General features: G+C 40.4%; 1 protein-coding gene across 4 annotated transcripts in view; it reads right to left on the bottom strand.

Moving 5' to 3' along the window:
• Positions 1 to 743: 743 nt before the first annotated feature.
• The window catches only part of LOC130976623 (transcription factor HY5-like), a 31,183-nt gene continuing 11,573 nt past the window's right edge, over positions 744 to 20,353 (bottom strand). For 2 of the 4 annotated variants that reach the window (XM_057901532.1, XM_057901533.1), the window contains exon 4: positions 744 to 1,072. In XM_057901532.1, coding sequence (XP_057757515.1) covers positions 1,025 to 1,072 — 48 coding nt within the window. In that variant the 3' untranslated portion in view covers positions 744 to 1,024. Of the gene's footprint in view, positions 1,073 to 9,635; positions 9,703 to 20,353 lie in introns of those variants that run through there. The other 2 variants (XR_009084721.1, XM_057901534.1) reach the window with 2 other exon arrangements.

Raw genomic sequence — 20,353 nt, 5'->3', positions numbered from 1 at the left:
CCAAGGTTGGGCGCTTGGCATTGGAAAGTTATTGTTTTGTTCTATTTTGAGGCATTGGGCATCAAGGTTGGTCGCTTGGCGCTGGGGCTCTGGACATGAAGAAATCTTGGGAGCTAGGCGCTGGTCATGGGCGCTGGGCACCCACCCTTTCTCTCTTCTTGGGCGCTGGGCACCTACCCTTTCTCTCCTCTTGAGGGCTGGGTGCTAGCGTGCAAGAGCTTTGCGCCCACCTTTCCTGACTAATTTTGGCTTTTCTTCTCATCATCTAAGTTTTCTTAAAAATCACCCTGGATACACAACACTCTAAAACAACTCCAAATAAGATAGATTAGCGAACAAAATCGAAATTAACCTAAGAAAAACTACTAAAGAAATGCTAAAAAACTACTAAAGATGTCAAGGTATCAATATGTCAAAATAGTAGAATTAGAGCATTATTAATGTGTCACTAAACCACTAAACTAGTCAAGACAAAAAAATACGAATTTATTTATAATGTAAAAACTTAGTTGACCTTTATTATTAAACAATTTTAGGAGTTAAATAATATATTATCGTATAAAAAGTTGAGAACCATATTAGAGCGTTATGTTTTGAATATGTAGTCCTATATATACATGTAACACATGATTCTTTTTATAAGTAGCCATAGATAAAAAATGTTGCATTCACATTTATATGAATTTAATTTCTATGGTTATGAGTATGAATTTATACTAGAAATAAATCAGAAACTCAAAATCTTTGATCAACAGGTAATTATATTGTCAGATGTGTAAAATGCGGATTCAAATAAACGTCTGTCATTTCTCTCTATGCTTAATTTGTCTCAAAATAATTAAAACTTTGTCAATATAAATATACATATAGGGCAAAGACTTGAGTAGAAGGGGAAGGTAGAGATTTATATTTCTTGTGTGTACAAGGAACAATGATATTTACACACTATTGAATGCTTTCCTCTGCTAGCCATCTCTATCTTAGTCTGCTTAGCATTTATATTTTATTATTGAATCGTCTTTGACTATGCTTTAACATTCTCATCAACTTTAGGCCTCGTATTCATCAGAACCTGCCAGTAAATTTAGCAACATTCAATATACTTCAGTATGATAAAGAAATTTGGTGTATAACTTTTTTTCATAAATAGTTTCTATTATTTTTTAAATTTTAAACTAATTAAGAAAATCTCTAGTTCAAATTATACTATAACTTATTTACTATTTTTACTATTTCCATTTGTTATTCCTATACATTTTTACTAAAAAAATGAATTATAGGTAGTGTGTCTATTAATCCATCAGTCTATTATCTATTATTTCTATTACATATATAATGCAGATTAGGAAGGATATGGTGTACAAATTTTCTTTTTTAAATATCTTTCACTATACAAAATATATATAACAAAATATTCTGTTATTTCTAAAGTTAAATATAATGCCACTTTGTTTGGTTTTAAATATCTTTCATTATAAATAATAAATATAGTTAAATTTTAGGATTGTGATCATTTCTCTTTTGTCAATTGCATTTTGTTTCGTGTAGGACTTGAATTGTGTAGTTTTGTTGTTGCTTGGAGCTGAGGCTGGTTCTCTATCACTTAATTATTTAAGTTTAAGAAACATTAACTTTAGGTTAAACTTATTTTTAATAGGAGAGATTTGTAAGCCATGAAATTGCAGAATAACTAGTTAACCATTTTCAGCCATTGTTTATTGCAAATTACGGAGTAATAAAGAGAATGCAACAAAATTCTTAGGATGGTATGATTGCTTGTTAACTCATGACTTTTAAATTATTTATTCTATCAAAAATAATGTTGTTTGGTGGATTGTTTGTAATTTAAAGGAAAATCTTGTCGAAATTTCATAAAGAATTTTTGTGTAATCATGATTCTGATTCATGTTTCTCAAATTGTTTGCCCCAAAAAAATGAGGATATTCTTTAGTTGATGCTTTTAATTTAAGGAAAAGTTCTACTAAAATTTTGTAAAATAAATTTAAACTTACGATTTTATTAATGTTTCTGTTGTTTTCACTTTGTGACGCAATAGTTTCAATTTATCGTTTAGTAGGAATGATGACATGGAGAATCATCCTCAATTTAACCCAATGTGCCAATATTTTTTGACAATGGTATTTAGGGGCGAGTAATGTTTATTGGCTAGATGAGAAGGAAAAAATTGCTATGCAGCTATACGTTCTACTTAACTTATGATAAGGTTTCATACTATCATGCAAGTAATGTAATTTGAAAATGGTTTTATCATTCTCAGCATATAATACAATTTGAAAATGGTTTTTAATTTTAGGATATTCCATGAGAAAAATCCTGATATGACCCTTGTTTAATTTTCAATGTGGCTCAAGAATTATGTTTGATAACCTTAATAACACATCCAACGTTGAACTAGTCACACTCAAATAGGTCCAGTGAGCAAAGTCATGAGCGATCCAATGGATATAAATTACGTTCTAATCAACGAACAATTGGAATAGGGTGTTGCATGCCATAATTTAATTAGAGTATTTTTTAGACTGTATGCAATTTTTTTTAAATATAAATGATTTGATCCAAACATATAAAAAATAAAATACAAAAACATAAAGACTACGACATTATTGAGATAAATAGTAGTAATCAAAATAATCCATTCATCCTACCCCAAAGTGCATGTCAAGTACACTACTAATTGTATTACCCAAGAATTTTCAAATCAAATTAGATGGTTATAGTTAATACTAAGCCACGATGTCGAGTTGAATGTAATGGACAAAACTCAAGTGCTTACCAAGTTGTTGAGCCAATTCCTTACAAGATAATTGTTGAAACTAATCCTCCGACCAATGTAAGTTTCTCTTTAGCAAATGATGAAGTTGATCTTTTAATCGATAATTTCATGTGAGTAATAGACGTTTTGAAAGGGATAGATGATGAAGATGAATTGGACAATGAAGTTTGCTTTAAAAATACTAAAGATGGTCTCTATATTTCGAATTAAGATACTAGCTCATGTTTTATAATATTAAAATTTAACTAAAGAGTAAAGTATCATTTTTGCCCCAAACATTTGGGATAGTCCTATTTGTGTTCCTAATGTTTAAATCGTCTTATTTGTATCCCTAACATTTATAAAAGTAATTTAATGTTATCCTACTATCAATTATACTAACAAATTAGATTGTATTTTTTAATTATTCTCACTTGAATGTATTCATTCTCAATTAGGTCTCAGTTGGATGTATTCAATTTTTATATTGTACCCACTATTTGTGTTTAGGTTCAATTATATTCATAGAAAAGTGAATTATATAAATGTTGCAGGAATTAGTTTCAACTTTTGATGATATGTTTTTCGAAGTGGATTATCGATTCTATCATAGACATTTGTATTTTAAAATGAAGAAGAGATTTTCAAAACTCAAACTAAAGCTCATATGTGTAATTGACGGCAGGATAACATTGAATCACTTTTACAAACGTTAGGGATACAAATAGGAGGATTTAAATGTTATGGATACAAATAGGACTTATCCCAAATGTTGGAGACAAAAATGATACTTTACTCTTTAACTAATAATAATTTCGATTCACTGCATATGTTTATCCTTATGTATATTATTTATGTCATGTTAACTTGATAATAAAATGCTTATTTATTCATATAAAAATAATGGTTGGTAGCAATCTAGGTAGTGCTCGAGGACTAGGTAGGTGTAGGGTGATGATTATCCCTGATACTCCAACAACTGCCTCCCCAACACCATTTACCTTAATTCCTCCTTAACCAACCACATCATCGGCACCTTTTTCGCAACCATTTCTCATTATTCCTAACTCGAACTATATTGGTCCTCTTCTCCTCTCCCCTTATGCTTACACGGAGTGGACATCTCCTACTCCACCTACCTCTTCCATAGACTAGTTAATGCCTCCCCCTACCTACAGACATGTCAAAGGCATCTATAACAAACGAAGACACCATGGTTCAGCTATAAAGCTCGAGCACAGCTATTGGGTAATAATTTGTATATGTACACAATATATCACCTCATATCACTGCCATTAATAAGTTTTATATGTATACAAACAATGACAGCTTTTCTCATATCTAGTTCCCTTCTATATAATGCAGCGACTCGGGTAATGTCATTTGATAAATGGTTTGAAAAGTGGAGAGTTAAATTAAACTTAATAGCAATTTAATTATTGTAATTTTACTTAATATGTACGGGACTTCAAATGGGATTATATACACCAACTATACATAAGGAAGGCATTTGACTATTATTGTGGTCGATCATTTCAACAAATGCTTTCGGATATCCATAATGGGAAAGAAGAGCCCACAATGTGGTTGCACTCTGATTTAAAGTAGGAGTTAAGATGCCACTAGGCAGTGATTCAAAATTCAACCACCTCCAAACTATGAACATGAACATGATGTCTACCAAGGGAGGCTATTTGCACTGTAGGGGGCTTAACAACCATTGCATCAACCAAAAGAAAGTTAGTGTTGTATTATTTAATTAAACCAATTTTTATTTTTCTAAGTTTTTTGGACTATGTGCAAACAAAGGAATTAAAATATAAGTCAACTAACTTTGAAGTCTTCAGACATCTCTAGATCAGAAAGGAGAACAAGGCTCTATGAGTGAATGAAAAGTCTTATCGTTTGTATATAAGACTCAATTTTTTAAAAAAATATTTCAAATATTATTTATTTCAATCTGATGACAAAAATATATTTTTATTACCTATGACAAATTTATACAAAACATGGAGACCACAACCCAGCAATCCTAGCAGAGTGTTGAGGAAGGCAACATTCAAAAATTTTATGTGTAAAATTCAATAAAATAATAAATAATAAACTAATAAATTAATTATGAACCAAAAATATTAGGAAATAAATTTTATGATTTGAAAAAGTAAAAATATTTAAAATACAAATTAAAACATTAATTTTAAATATTTTGGCCCAAAGTTGGGCAACGAGCTAAATTGATTGAACTAGGCCCGTACTGGACCCAAGACCCAACACATTTAAACCCAATCAGCCACTCTTCCCCTTTATTCACAATGAAACATGCTGAGAGAGAGATTTGAGAAAGAACCCTAACTTCCATTTTTTAATTTAGTCTTCTATCAATCATAATTCTCAATTCGGAGCTCTGATCGCTGTACCGTTTGCGGCCACGCATTCACCTCGTCGGGCTCTTTAAATCTATATGAACAAAGTGGTAAGAAACTCGAATTTCTCACCCAATTCTCCACTTCTTTCATTTTCATGATTTTGGTTCTTGGGTATTTAGTAAGTTTATGCTTTTGATAGTTTAGGTGTACTCTAGTGTAAGATATAGATGGGTTTCATCGAAGTGCTCAATGAGTAAAGGTGAGGAACTCTTATCCCTTTGAATTCTTTAATTTTATGAAGTTTAGGTATTGAAATTGGTAGTTTTGTATGAAATTATATGAAATTAGATTGAATCCATGTGAATTGAAGTCAAATTGGTGAAGTGGTGTGCTTGGATTGGAACTCTTGTGGCTGAAAACTTGTGTTAGCTTGAAAGCTTATGAAGAGGAGGGTTTTGAGGTGTTTTGAGCTTAGGGAGAAATCGGTCAAGGTATGGTTTCCATTTCTTGTAGTTAATATATAACGTTGCATGAAAACTTAGGCTAATTGCCATAAGTTAAACTTGAATGCTCTGAATTATTGGATTTGGTGTATTAAATGTGTATATTTTTGATGTATCATGAGTATAATGATGACTTGATATAATGGATGTTTAATAACTTTGGTGTCTGGGTGATTGATAAGTAGTAGACAAATATTTGATGATGTATGTGAATGATTGGGATTGATTTTGGTTGTGATTGGTTTGGTTTGTATTGAGAGTTTTGGAAAACTATAGGATTTATAACTTTTGGTAAAAACCTATTTTTGACCAACTTTGACGGGCCATAACATGGCTTCTGGACCCCCAAATATTGTAAAACTTGTCTTGAATAAAAATTGGGTCTGTGAAGTTTATAACATCTAAAGAATAGACTAAAAATGTTTTTTTACGAAAAAATTATACGCATTTGAAGTTTGGTGTGTGATGCTTGAACATCTTTTCTATATTTTCTTATTATTTTAGATGTGAATTTATTCAGTTTTATTTAGATTTTAGTGTTTGAAGCCTATTTTGATGCTACTTTCAGGCGCATGATTTTTTTAATTTCAAGAAAGATTCGGGTGAGTTTGACAGAGTTCGTGCAGATGAAAAAGAAAGAAACTGGATACTGTCAACCCTGACCTCTTCGCACTCCATCGAGCATAACTTGAGCTATAGAGGTCCAATTGACGTAGTTACAGCAGAATTAGAAAGCCAACTTCCAGAGCTTTCCAATATATATAATAGTCTATACTTCTCTTCTGACATCATGGCGCTAAATGCCACAACTCAGAGTTTAGTGCTAGGTTCCTCGTAACCAGCGCCCAAGCCACTGCCTCGAGGGGCGTTAAACACCGAACCTAGCGTTTAGTACCAGGAAGATAGCAACAACTAGAAGCTTACTATCTCCAGGAGCACTAAATGGCGATTCTAGCATTTAGCGCCAGCAGTGCGGATCCAACTTTAAGGAAAGGGCTTCATTAGTTAGATTTGGGTCATATTTATCTTATTTTATTTCGTTTTAGTTATTTTTATTCCCAAACACAATCTTTTGGGCTTTAGTAGTGATTATTCTATTTTATTTTGAAATCAAATCAGGTTAGATATAAAAGAAAAAAGATTTAGCTCTTCTGGCTCTCATCATCTCTTGTCTCTTTTCTCTTCAACCTCATTCTAGTTTTTACACACCTTGGAACCCAAGTTTTTCTCTCTGAGTCATGTGCAACTAAACCTCCTTGGTTAAGGTTAGGAGCGTAGTTTATTCTATGGATTGATACTATTGTCACTCTATTTTAATTAATGTATTGATTTAATTTCAAGAATTACTTTCGTTCTTCGTCCTATGAATTTGAGTGTATTGGAAAATCACTCTTATTCTATATGAACTCTTGTTGATTCTTGGAAACATTATCTCACTTGAATACTAGTTTGAAAGTAAACTCCTCCTTGACTACTAATTGCTTAGACTTAATGGGATACGTGACATATAATCCCCGTATATTTGGGTAATTAGGATTTTTGTGGCTAATAAACTCAAACTGAACCTAACCCTCTAATCTATATTAAGTGACTAGGGAATTGGTGGTTGATTAGGTTAGAGAAGACTAAATCACTAAGGAATTAGGGTTTAGTTAATTACAGTTTGCCATGAAATGAATCTTACATAATTGAAATAGTTGGTAAGAAATATTAATTCGGAAGAATAAATAACTCTTAAATCTTAACTATCTTTTCACACAAATTTCACTGTTTGCTTTATTCTTACTCTATGAATTACTGTTTAATGCTTTTGAACCTTAAAACACCATTTTCTGCCTGCCTGACTAAGTGAATCAGTCAACTATCGTTGCTCGGTCTATCAATCCTCGTGGGATCAACCCTCACTCACCTGAGGTATTACTTGATACGATCCGGTGCACTTGTCGGTAAGTTTGTGGACTTTGAATTCTGAACCAGTGTGAAAAAATTATTTTTTGAACTTAACAGCTTTTTGGCAAATTTGACATGCTTTCATATGCAACAGTGTCACGCAACGCGGGTATTGGCCTCTACTTAGAAATCTCGCGTATGCGGACACGGTCTCATGTACGCGGCATTGTGAAATCCGCAATCTTGCGTATGTGGTAGTGCCACGTGACGTGAGGATTGCTCCCTGCCTCATGAGCTCATGTCTCGCGTATGCGGTAATGTAAATTTTCGAATTTTTGTGTACGTGGGTGGCATGCGTACGCATGACCAGCCTGTTTTGCCAAAGTTGTATTTTTTAATTTTTCAACCATTCCTCTAACTTTTCAAACCTCTGTAACTCCTGTTTAAGGTCTGATAGCTAGTGTTAAGCTTGGGAAAGAGAGCAAACTTATTGAGGGAGTTAGGCCGACATTGAGAAAGATTTGTGAAGTGAATAATTGAATTAATGAGGCATGGGTAAAGTTATATTAGATATGAATAAGGATAGTGATGATAATGATGAATTATGATTGTATGAGATATGAATAAGGGTGATGATGTTATTGATGAATTATGATTTAAAGATCCAGATGGCATATGCATTTAAATTATCTGAGACACGAGTTTTCTTAGGTAGATGGATTGGTTTGCCCCCACTTACTCTAGTTTGAGACTCGATACCCTCTGTCGCAAGATGTGTCTTGGCACTTTAACTCCCCGGATTTCTCCAATGAGACGATAAATGAATGATTATATATATGCATAGACTATTGGAGATGCGTACACGCAAGGACTGTCCAGGGTTTGCTACCGGACATGTCAACTGACTGATGATATTATTAGCCAAAGGACAGACATGCATCATGTGTACTTGTATGTTTTGTTTGAGTGTGCATTTGTATTAGTTTGCTTACCTGTCTAACTGTGATTAGCTGCTACTTGATATATTTACTGTATCTACTATCCATATATGTGTTTTCTTTGTTTGTCTTGTAAATTTGTTTATGAGGGATCCCTCATGCTGGTAAAGGTGACGCTGAGGGTTGTTCCACTTGATGATTGGGAGGTTTGCAGAGAACAAAAAACGAAGAGTTAGACGAGAATCCTTTGATGTAATTACTATAATTTGAGCTTTCCAGGGCCTTATATCTTAATTATTTAAGTACTATTACTATACTGAGAACTCTCGATTCTCATTTCATACGTATTCTTTTGTTTTTCAGATACAAGACATGAGGCGCCTCACTGAACATGCTGGAGACTCTCTGAAAGCGAAGATCTACGTTTTGGGGACTTTTTATGGTGTACCTAGCTAGTTTATATATATGTAAATATTGTTGGCTGGTCTTTGCTTCGCAAGTCGAGTCTGGAACTTGTTAATATGTATTTCTTTTGAAACTCTTATACCATATGTATTATGTTCCTTCTGTTTCACTATTATCTACGCGTTTTATTCTTAACCGTTCGAGTGTGAAGCGACTTTTTATTTCTGTTTTGTTCAAATTTTTGTCAAGACTCCTAGTTAAACTTCTTTTTAAATCTACCTATATATGTATTTTTCTTTTAGATATCGTAATACCTCACCATCACCTCTAATTTATGATTTAAGCATAAAGCTTTGAGTGCTAAAGTGTTATACTATGCAAGTGGATCTGAATGCAGTTTGGCTGCATACTCTTGGAGAGTCATACAAAAACTGCATTCACGAAAAGTTTTCCTTCTTTGTCAGCACTCTTCCATGGGGTCCTTTGGAAGCGTCCACCATAGCCACAAATGCACTTCCACCTTCTCAAGAGATTGTCGCAGAGTTATATATGAAGCAAATTCACAACCCTACGCAAGATTGGATGATTAAGGTTGCCACTTATATGAAGTTAAGGATAGGAGTCGTATCTTACTTGCTTGCCTGGATGAACATGAGTCGATGGTCAATGAGGTTAGATAGATCTTTGTGGTAGCCCATGCCAAATCTTGAGGGACCGAGAGAAAATTTGCAAGATGATAGAAGATGTCACCATCTACTATCACCTAGCTTGTGTAGTTAGCAACTCCGCATGAGGGGGGTTCATCATCAGCACCAATATATCCTACCCTGCAAAAGGAAGGGGATGGGCCTAAGGACGATGCAGATGACTATGTCGACTTTAGCCTCATTTGTTTTCTTAGTACACTTATCATTCGACACTTTATTGATTTCATACTCCTTGGTTTGTATTATTAAAATTTTATTGTTTTTGATATAAAATACTATTTATTTTGTCGTGTGTTTAATAATAATGCATTATATTAAAAAATTTTAAATATAAATATATAATATATCTAAATAGAAATTAGTTTAAAAAATAAAATTTATTATTTATCATCAGATTTAGTGTGAGATAATCCGATGGTAATTATTATTATTTATTTAAAAATGGAGATTTTGTCACATACTATGGTCAAATTTAGAGTTAACATTTAAATAATTTGTCAAATAAAAATATTTGTTTGTGATAAAAAAAATCACTTGTAACATTTAAAACTTTTGCATCGGATATAAAAATCAGCTGATAACATTTTTCTATCAAGGCTTTTTCTGTGGGATATTTTTTATTGTAATCTGCAGACATATCCTATGGTAATTAATATTTTTTTTCTATAGTGTAAGAAAAGTAAACTCCTCTCCCAAGAAATTGAGTTATCTTGTCCCCTGCTTGACCTTAGCATGGGAACTAGATACCATCATAGCTAGGTAGGCACCATTGTTTTTGTCACCGACCTTTGATTCGCCACGTTGCACTACTATGTCGTCTTCTACATCTCCATTGCTATTTACTTCAATGTTATAGAGTTGTGTTACGAATTCGACCCACGGATCCTACGCCGGGAGTGATTCCCGAACCCGATTACCCGGGTCCGACCTACTTTACCCTTCTAGAAGGCCCGAAACCAGCCCGCTAGAACTCCTAACCAACATTCAAATTCAAATGTCTCCCCTATCTTAGCCAAAGAGGATAAGATAAGATAGCTACCATCACCTATAAATAGAGGGCCCAGATCCCTCCAGGTATTGATCACTTCCTCACACCTTCTACCTCTTAGATCCATTCTAACTTGAGCGTCGGAGTGTCTTTGCAGGTACCACCCCCCGTTGCTCCAGTCAAACAATCCTCCAATCCGCCTCGACCCGCAAGTTTCCGATCCATCTCTCAACCCGTACCGGAGATATCCAGTACATTGGCGCCGTCTATGGGGAACTTACGCCGGTGAAGTCGGAATGGCGGATGAACATGAAGAGCATTCCATAAGCCACCAAGATAACTCCCGAACACGGAACCCTACTCCGGAACATCAAGAGGCCATACTCCAAGGGAGGATAGCAAGCACCGTCCATAACAAAGAAAACAACCCCGCCAAGATTTGGAATCTCGAGAATCCGGAAGATAAGTCAGCACAAATAATCCAAGAACTCTGTCACAGAGTACAGGAACTCGAAGGTCGGATTACCAACAAAGAAAGGCACAACACCGAACACGGAAGTCACGCAACCTCTAGATCCAGGTCCCGCCACGGCAGGTCGCCAGAACGGCGACACGCCAAGAGGCATGATAGAAGCACCTCACGTAACAGATCTCCAGAACGAAGATACAGAAAAAGATACGACCGCAGCATATCTCGCGATTCCGCTCACACGGACGACGACCGACGATACTGAGAAACCAAACACGCAAGAAACGACCATGTGATAATGGGAGCTACCCGCTTCACAGAGAGAATTTTGAAAGCAAAGCTCCCCAAAGGATTTGATAAACCCACGGACATGAAATACGATGGAGCCAAAGACCCCCAGGAACACTTAACAACATTCGAAGCCAGAATGAACCTAGAAGGCGCCACCGACACCGTCCGATGCAGAGCCTTCCCGGTGACCCTGTCTGGACCAGCAATCAAATGGTTCAATGCCCTCCCCAACGAATCCATAACCGGCTTTCGCGACATATCACGGAGGTTCATGGCCCAATTCACCACCAGAATCACCAAGGCCAAACACCCAATCAGCCTATAAGGAGTCACGCAAAGACACGACGAATCCACAAGAAAGTATCTCGACTGATTCAACGACGAATGCCTAACAATCGACTGGCTCACAGACTCGGTTGCAAGCCTCTGCCTCACAAACGGACTCATGAACGAAGACTTCCGCAAACACCTTACCACCAAACCAGTATGGTCCATGCACGAGATCCAAAACGTCGGCAAAGATTATGTAAACGACGAGGAGGTCAGCCAGGTCGTCGCCGCCAACAAACGGCAACACAACAACACCAAACATGGCAACCCGACTCCTTAGCATAATCCACCCAGAGAAGGCCTAAGGGAACACCCCAAACCAACAAACACAAACCGACCACCCAGGATCAGCAAATTCTCTAATTACACACCCCTAATGGCCCCATCACCAAGATATACCACCAGATAGCAGATCGAGGCATCATCCCAAAAGCCCGGCAACTCAAAGAAAGAACAGGCCACAACAAAACCCTCTACTGTGACTACCACCGAGGTTACGGGCACAGGACACAAGATTGTTTTGACCTCAAAGACGCCCTCGAACAAGCCATAAGAGACGGAAAGCTCCCAGAGTTCGCCAAAATTATCAGAGAACCAAAACGCACAGAAAGGGACAGGTCACCTGAAAGAGAAGGACGCAACCCGAAAACACAAAAACAACCTCCCAAGGAAAGTTTAGAAGATGACCCGACCATAATAGTAAATGTTATCACAGGCAAAGACATATCAGGCAAATCAAAATCGACACTAAAAAAGGACCTAAAAGTCTTGGCCATCAGAGATCAAGCCCCATTTACCACCGCCAACAAAACGATAAACTTCCTACCCGAGGACTGCCAACACGGCACCTCGGCCGAAGATGCACCTTTCGTCATCTCGGCAAGGATCGAGACGGGACTAGTTCGGAGGATACTGGTGGACACCGGTGTAGACTCCAACATCCTCTTCCGAGGAGCATTCGACAAGCTCGGGCTTCGCAATGAAAATCTCCAAACACACCGCAATGGCCTCACATGACTTGGGGACAACTTCCTCTAATTGGACGGTTCCATCACCCTACCCCTCACCATAGGGACAGGTAATCAAAGGAAGACAATTCTTTCTGAATTTGTGGTCCTAAAAGATTCCACTGCCTACAACGTCATCCTCGGAAGGAAAACAATCAATGACTTCTCTGCCATTATTTTTACCAAATACCTCCTACATAGCGGAAGACGGCTCCATCCCAACTATCCACGGAGACCGCGAGCTCGTAGCAGAATGCGACAACACCAGCCTAGCTTTACGAATGAAGTCTCGCGACGCGGCTGGGATATTCCTAGCCGACTTGGACGCCCGACAAGACGGCCAGCCCAGGCTAGAACCAGAAGGCGACATGGAAAAACTACAAATAGGGCAAACCAAAGACGAATATACTTTCATCAACAGGAACCTACCATACGACCTTAAAGAAGACCTTTCTCAATTCTTGAAACAAAACAGAGACCTGTTCGCTTTCACACCAGCCGAAATGCCCAGAATAGACCCCGACCTAATGTCCCACCGGCTAGCCGTAGATCCCAAAGCCAAACCCATGGCACAAAGAAGACGAAAAATGTTCCAGGACCGGGCAGCCAAGGTCATGAGACAAGTAAAGGCCCTACTCAAGGCAAATTTCATCAGGGAACTACCATACACGACGTGGTTGGCAAATGTTGTACTAGTAAAGAAGTCCAACGGGAAATGGCGAATGTGCGTCGACTATATGGACCTTAACAAAGCTTGTCCAAAAGACTCCTTCCCCCTACCCAACATCGACGGGGAAAAAACAGCGTTTATCACCCCCCGACGGGACATACTGCTACACAGTCATGCCTTTCGGCCTAAAGAACGTCGGAGCAACCTACCAAAGGCTCGTCAATAAGATATTCCAAAATCTGTCCGGAACCAAATTAGAAGTCTACATAGAAGACATGCTCGCCAAACCGAATCCGGCAAACAACTCATCAGTGACCTCAGGCTCATAATGAACACCCTATGAAAGCATCGAATGCGACTCAACCCGACGAAATGCACCTTTGGAATGGAGGCAGGAAAGTTCCTCAGCTTCATGATCACGCAACGCGGAGTCGAAGCTAACCCAGAGAAATGTCGCGCCATCCTCGACATGACAAGCCCAAAAAACCTCAACGACATCCAAAAGCTCACCGGCCGGCTCACAGCACTATCCCGCTTCCTCGGAGCATCGGCACAAAAAGCAATCCCCTTCTTCAAACTGATGAAGAAAGGAGCCCCTTTCAAATGAGAAACAGAATGCGAAGAAGCCTTCCAACACTTGAAAAAAGTCCTAGCAGAACCACCAGTTCTCGCCAAACCCCAAACAGGGGAGACCCTCTACTTATACCTCTCCATAACGGAAGAGGCACTCACAGCAGCACTCATCCGCGAAAACAAGCAGAAAGAACAAAAACCCATATATATCATAAGCAAGGTCCTATAAGACGCAGAGACCCGCTACTCACGTCTATAAAAACTCGCTTTCGCACTCCTCACGGCCTCCCGGTGCTTGCGACAATATTTTCAAGCCCATCCCGTGACAGTTCGAACCGACCAAGCAGTCAAACAGGTATTACAAAAACCCGACCTAGCGGGAAGAATGCTAGCATGGTCTGTCGAGCTATCCCAGTTCCAAATCAAGTTCGAACCCCGAAATGCAATCAAAGCACAAGCCATGACCGATTTCATCGCCGAAATGACGCCGGGAAACCCCACCCCCGAATCATGGAAACTACACGTCGACGGCTCCTCAAACCTCACCTCCGGAGGCGTAGGAGTCATACTTGAAAGTCAAAACGAACTCATAATCGAACAGTCAGTATGATACGAGTTCCCAGTTTCAAGTAATCAAGCAGAATACGAGGCCCTCCTAGCAGGCCTAGCCTTAGCCAAAGAAGTCGGAGCAAAAGTCCTGGAAGTAAATATTGACTCCCAGGTAGTCAGCTCCCAGATCAACGGAGATTACCAAACACGGGATCCCCTACTCCAACAATACCTCGCCAAGGTAAACGAGCTAAAAGAAGAATTTAATCGCGTAACCATACAGCATGTTCCTAGAGAACGAAATGCCAGGGCAGACCTCCTCTCTAAACTAGCCAGCACCAAACCAGGACACGGCAATAAATCGCTAATACAGGAAGTCGTTAAGTCGCCATCAATATCAACCACGACTAATACTTACCTGAAAAACTCTAGCCAAGAGTCATGGACCTACCCTATCCTACAATACCTCCTCAACAGAACACTGCCAAAAGACCCCAAGGAAGAAAAACGGACAAAAAGGGAAGCTGCCAATTACACGGTCATCGCAGGACAACTATACAAACGCAGACTCTCGCAACCCCTTCTCAAATGCGTCGAACCCGGGGACACGGAGTACATACTCCATGAAATCCTTGAAGGTTGTTGCAGCCACCACATCGGAGGTAAAACCCTCACCCAGAAAGCCATCTAAGCCGGCTATTTCTGGCCCACGGTTATCCGGGACTCCATGCAATTAGTAAAAAACTGCGATAAATGCCAAACGCACGCCAACATCTACCAGGCCGCCCCGCACCAGCTCAGCATCATATCGGCAGAGCGTCCATTCGGCACCTGGGGAATCGACCTTGTCAGACCTTTTCCTACAGCACCCGGTCAACTCCGATATCTCATCGTCGCCATAGATTATTAGACTAAGTGGATCGAGGCCGAACCCCTGGCCTCCATCACGGCAACCCAATGCCGAAAATTCCTCTAGCGATAGATCATCACCCAATTCGGGATCCCCGAGATCGTTATCTCGGACAATGGAACCCAATTTGCCGACAAAAAATTCAGAGAATTCCTAGAAGGACTACGTATATCCCACCATTTCAGCTCAGTAGAATACCCGCAAACAAACGGGCAGGTAGAATTCCCAAATAAAATAATCGTCAAAGAGCTCAAGAAGCGGCTCGACGAGGACAAGAGACTATGGGCCGACGAACTCGGATCAGTCTTATGGTCATATAGAACAACCCCCGAAACAACCACGGGCAAAACCCCTTTCCGATTAACATACGGCGCAGAAGCCGTCATCCCGGTGGAAATACGAGGCCCAAGCCCAAGAAGAACGGTCGGAGGTAACGATGAGGAAGCAGAACGAGACCTCATCGACGAAGAAAGAAGCATAGCCCACGTCAGAGAACTAGACCTAAAACAAAGAATCAGCCTAAGATACAACCACGGCGTCATCCGAAGAGAATTTGCACCCGACGACCTCGTCTTACGGCGAAACGACATCGAAACCCTGACCCCAGGAGAAGGAAAACTCACCCCCAATTGGGAAGGACCATACAGAATCAAAGCCACAATCAGAAAGGGAGCATACAAACTCGAACGACTCAACGACGACGAAATTCCGAGAATATGGAACGCCGCCAACTTACGACGCTACTACACTTAGACCGACCTCCCGAGGTCATCCCTTGTCTTCTAATGTTTTTTAGATTTTACTCATTTCCCTTCTCTACCATACTACATTTGTTTTTCCTTTTTTTTTCTTTTAAAGTATTAATCACAGGTACTCTTTCCCGCTTGAAACGGAAGGTTTTAACGAGGCCCAATAAAATTCCATTGGGTTTTTTCCCCTTTTTTTTTCTTTTCCAAAACGGAATAGAGACACGGCTGCAACACCGAGAACTGATCACTCTCGGGGCCTAACAAATGGATATCCCCAAAACACTAACGGCCTACCAAAGGTCCTAAAGTCACAACGGCTTAAACATATAATGGCTCAGAATAAAATCGAAAAGCCCGAACGGCCACACAAGTCATCAAAGAAAAGTAAAATATAAGCGGCCACAACGGCACAAACCAAAGTTCAAAACATACCGAATACACGGCCCACGGCCAACCAAATATCCAAAATAAAACCAAGTCTAAACAAACTAAAACAATAAGTTATAATATAACTACTCAAGGTCAACGATTCGGCCATCTCGGACGGTCTTGAAAGCCCCCATCACGGACACGTCCACACCCGGGGCCAACACCAAAGCCTGAGCCCTGATCGTTTCCTCGATAGCCATAATCGCACCCTTCACGTCAGCCAACAACACCACCTTCTCCTTCTTCAGAGCAGCAACCTTGACCTTCAAAACCTCCACCTCGCCATGAAGCACGGCGACCTGAGAACTCGCATCGGAAGCTCGCTGCCGCTCCACACCAAGCTGAGAAAGAAGCGAAGTCTTAACCTCAGAAAGACGGAGGATCTCCGCCCCGGCTTCCTCGAAAGACTTCACCGCCTTTTCCCTCGCCACCTTAACAACCTCAAGCTGCTCCTTCAACTTTACCACATCGGCCTGGAAAAGACGAAGCTTCTTATCCAACAAACCGACCTGAGCCATCACGGGCTCAGCCTTCCAAACAATCACAGCAGATCGAAGAAGGGTGCGATAAACCGACTTAGCTTGAAAAGAAACATCACAATAATCAAAAAATGGTTCAGTGCCAGGCATCAAGTGCTGATCTATAAAACCCGAAGCATCGAAACGCCGATCCATTACAGTAGGAACAACACCCTCCTCCTCCAAGTTCTCGCTACTGGGCTCCTCAGGCCTCTTTCTCTTTCGAGAAGCCTCAGCAGCCGAAAGCACAACGACCTCCTCCTCAAGCGAATTCACGAGACCAAGAGAAGCCTGGGTACCAACCCTAACCCCACCCGAGATCACTTCCTGAGAAGCAGCTTGAGAACCCGCAGCAGGATTCGAGGCAGGGGTAGCAAGAGAGGCCAACGTCCCCTCCTCCCGGTCCATCACAGCCTTCAACCTCGCCAGAGAAGTCAAACCACCAGCCATCTCAACTGAAAGAAACCAAAGGAAAAAATACAACTTACAAAACCGGAAAGCAGACACAAGGAAAAACAAAATGATAAAAACACACCAATATATGTCCGACAAGCCACAGGATCCCCCATGACGTCCCGAGGATTCAACGGACGATCCCCAAACAAATGCCAAAGAACACTAGCGATGTCCTTATCCTCCGGAGACAAACCATCATACGTGACTTTGGTCAAAACCGACGGCCCGACACCAAAATTCCAGTAAGTCGGAAACCGACGCTCGCCTTCTAACGTTAACCAAAAAGGACGATGCCCCTGAACGGGCGCACTTTAAAGTATCCTCTCTTAAAACCGTGGAAAGAATCCTCAAACAAACCAAATATACGACGATGAGGCTGAGCCCGGAATGACATATATCCTTTCTTATGCTTCCCTTCCTTAGTCGGAAGAGTACATAAGAAAAGAAAAAGGAAAACAGGCACAGAAACCGGAAGATCGAGATATTGACACACAAGCTCAAAGGACCGAACAGCCACCCAATAGTTCGGATGAAGCTGCGAAGGTGCCACGGAACACCGACTCAGCAACTCCTGAACAAACGGCGAAAAGGGGAGGCGCACACGAAGTTGAGTAAACATCGATTCGTAAATCCACATCCAGTCTAGCACAGATGGCGAATTAAGGTTCAGATAACAAACCCGCTCGTCCTCATCAGGGAGGACAAGCTCATATTGCCGCTTCATATCACCGCCACCACACACCACCCCTTGATCACGGAGCCTTTGGAGATCGGCCTCCGTCATCCGTGACGGAACACCCCACACATCGCTAGTCACCCAAGCATAGCGAGCAGGGATGCCCCTAGAAGGGGCTATCGGAGTACCCACACCCTCACTCCTCTGCCGATGCATACCTAAAATAGGGAGGAGCACCACGATCAGCCTACTAACCCTACGTAGAAGTAGAAAAAGGCAACCAAAAACCCACTACCCACTATCAAACACGGCGGTGCTCAACCCCTCCAAAATGTAAAATACCACCATCACCCAAAAACAGAGTACAACAACACAGACAGCAGTAACAATGCATGGCAAAAAACTGAACAACAAGATACCATCAAATGGAAAAAGATGAAACAGGAGGATACCAACCTGACAATGCAGAAAACAAGAAAAAATACTGCAGTAGGAAAGCGAAGTAGAAATCCAACCAAGAGGAAACACCAGAACACAAGGGAGAGAAAGAGATTCTCAGAAAAAAGAGAAATGAAACAACCGAGGGAAATAAAAAGGAAAACCAAAACGGTTTCAAAAAAGACAAAAAGACACAAAAGACCCTGAAAAATAAGAGAGGGCATAGGGGCAATAAAGCAAGGCCACCCAAAAAATGCTCCCTCATAATAAATGCCCTCGGAAGAAATAATAAAGTACGCCTCGAAACACGCAACAGGCGCAAGAACACGGAAGAGTCACATCAACACCAAAATGGCTAAGTGAAACTTTGGCCTAGCCACAGAAACCAAAGCCGGCTCACCGGCCTCTCCTCAACAGCGCCTAACGACGACCCGAGAAAAGGCCACAAACGATCAAAACCGCATCTCCCAGCGGCTGACTGACCTCGCTCGCTCTCCCACTGCGGGGGCAACTGTTACGGATCCAACCCACGGATCCTACACCCGGAGTGATCCCCGAACCCGATTACCCGGGTCTGACCTGCTTTACCCTTCTAAAAGGCCCGAAACCGGCCCGCTAGAACTCCTAACTAACTTTCGAATTCAAACGTCTCCCCTATCTTAGCCAAAGTGCATAAGATAAGATAGCTATCATCACCTATAAATAGAGGGCCCATATCCCTCTAGGTATTGATCACTTCCTCACACCTTCTATCTCTTAGATCCATTCTGACTTGAGCGTCGAAGTGTCTTTGCAGGTACCACCCCTCCTTGCTCCAGTCAAACAATCCTCCAATCCGCCTCGACCCGCAAGTTCCCGATCCATCTCTCAACTCGTACCTGATGACATGTCATCATATACCTATTTTTCTATGCTTTTTCATACAAGAAATTGATGATTTGTGCTTAAATATTGAATGCTTTTGTGCTTAAATGATATATTTTCTTGATCTTTTAATTTTATAAATCTTGTAGGAAATAAGAAGAAAAAGAAGCAAAGAAGCACAAAATAAGCTAAAAAGGATAAAAAAAAGAGCTTTGGGGAACACTTTGAAGTTGGGGCACACTTTGGAGCCTTAGGCCACGGTTTTAAAAGTGTGGCCCATGACCAAATTAAAGGAGGAAACAACCAGCACGCACATTACCTTGCTCACAACATGACCATGCCTACTTCAAAGGGCTATAACTTGAGCTACAGACGTCCAATTGATGTGCTTCCAGTTGCGTTGGAAAGCTGACATTCAGAGCTTTCCAACGATATATGGCAATCCATATTTGGCGTACAATTGAGGCATGAGTGAAAGGCATCCTTAAGGGCAAAAAATAAGCGAAAATAAACCAAAGTGCTTTCACCAAGGTTCGAAGCTGGAGCCTCACTCCAAAGCAAAGTAGCGCTCATTATTCTGCTCTGCCCTCTTGGAGAGCAGGGCAATGTCATGCTCTCTTCATGAAAAATCAAGAAAAATTGCTCCCCCAAATGCTTTCACAAAGGTTTAAACTTGGGAACTCTCCTTGGCACACACAAGCATGAGCGCATGACATGGCCAGGGACTTGTTGCGCACATTGACGCACGGGCAGGGAGGCAAGGTCGCACCATGACAACATTGCCCTACCCTTCGCAAGGGCAGGGCAGCATCCTGAATGCCTCTCCCACACTTGGCACGCAACATGCTTCCTCA

Source organism: Arachis stenosperma, chromosome 4 (genome assembly GCF_014773155.1).
Source record: "Arachis stenosperma cultivar V10309 chromosome 4, arast.V10309.gnm1.PFL2, whole genome shotgun sequence".
Lineage (NCBI taxonomy): Eukaryota > Viridiplantae > Streptophyta > Magnoliopsida > Fabales > Fabaceae > Arachis > Arachis stenosperma.
The sequence above is the reverse complement of the archived record's forward strand: the minus strand, read 5'-3'. Positions and strand labels throughout refer to the sequence as shown.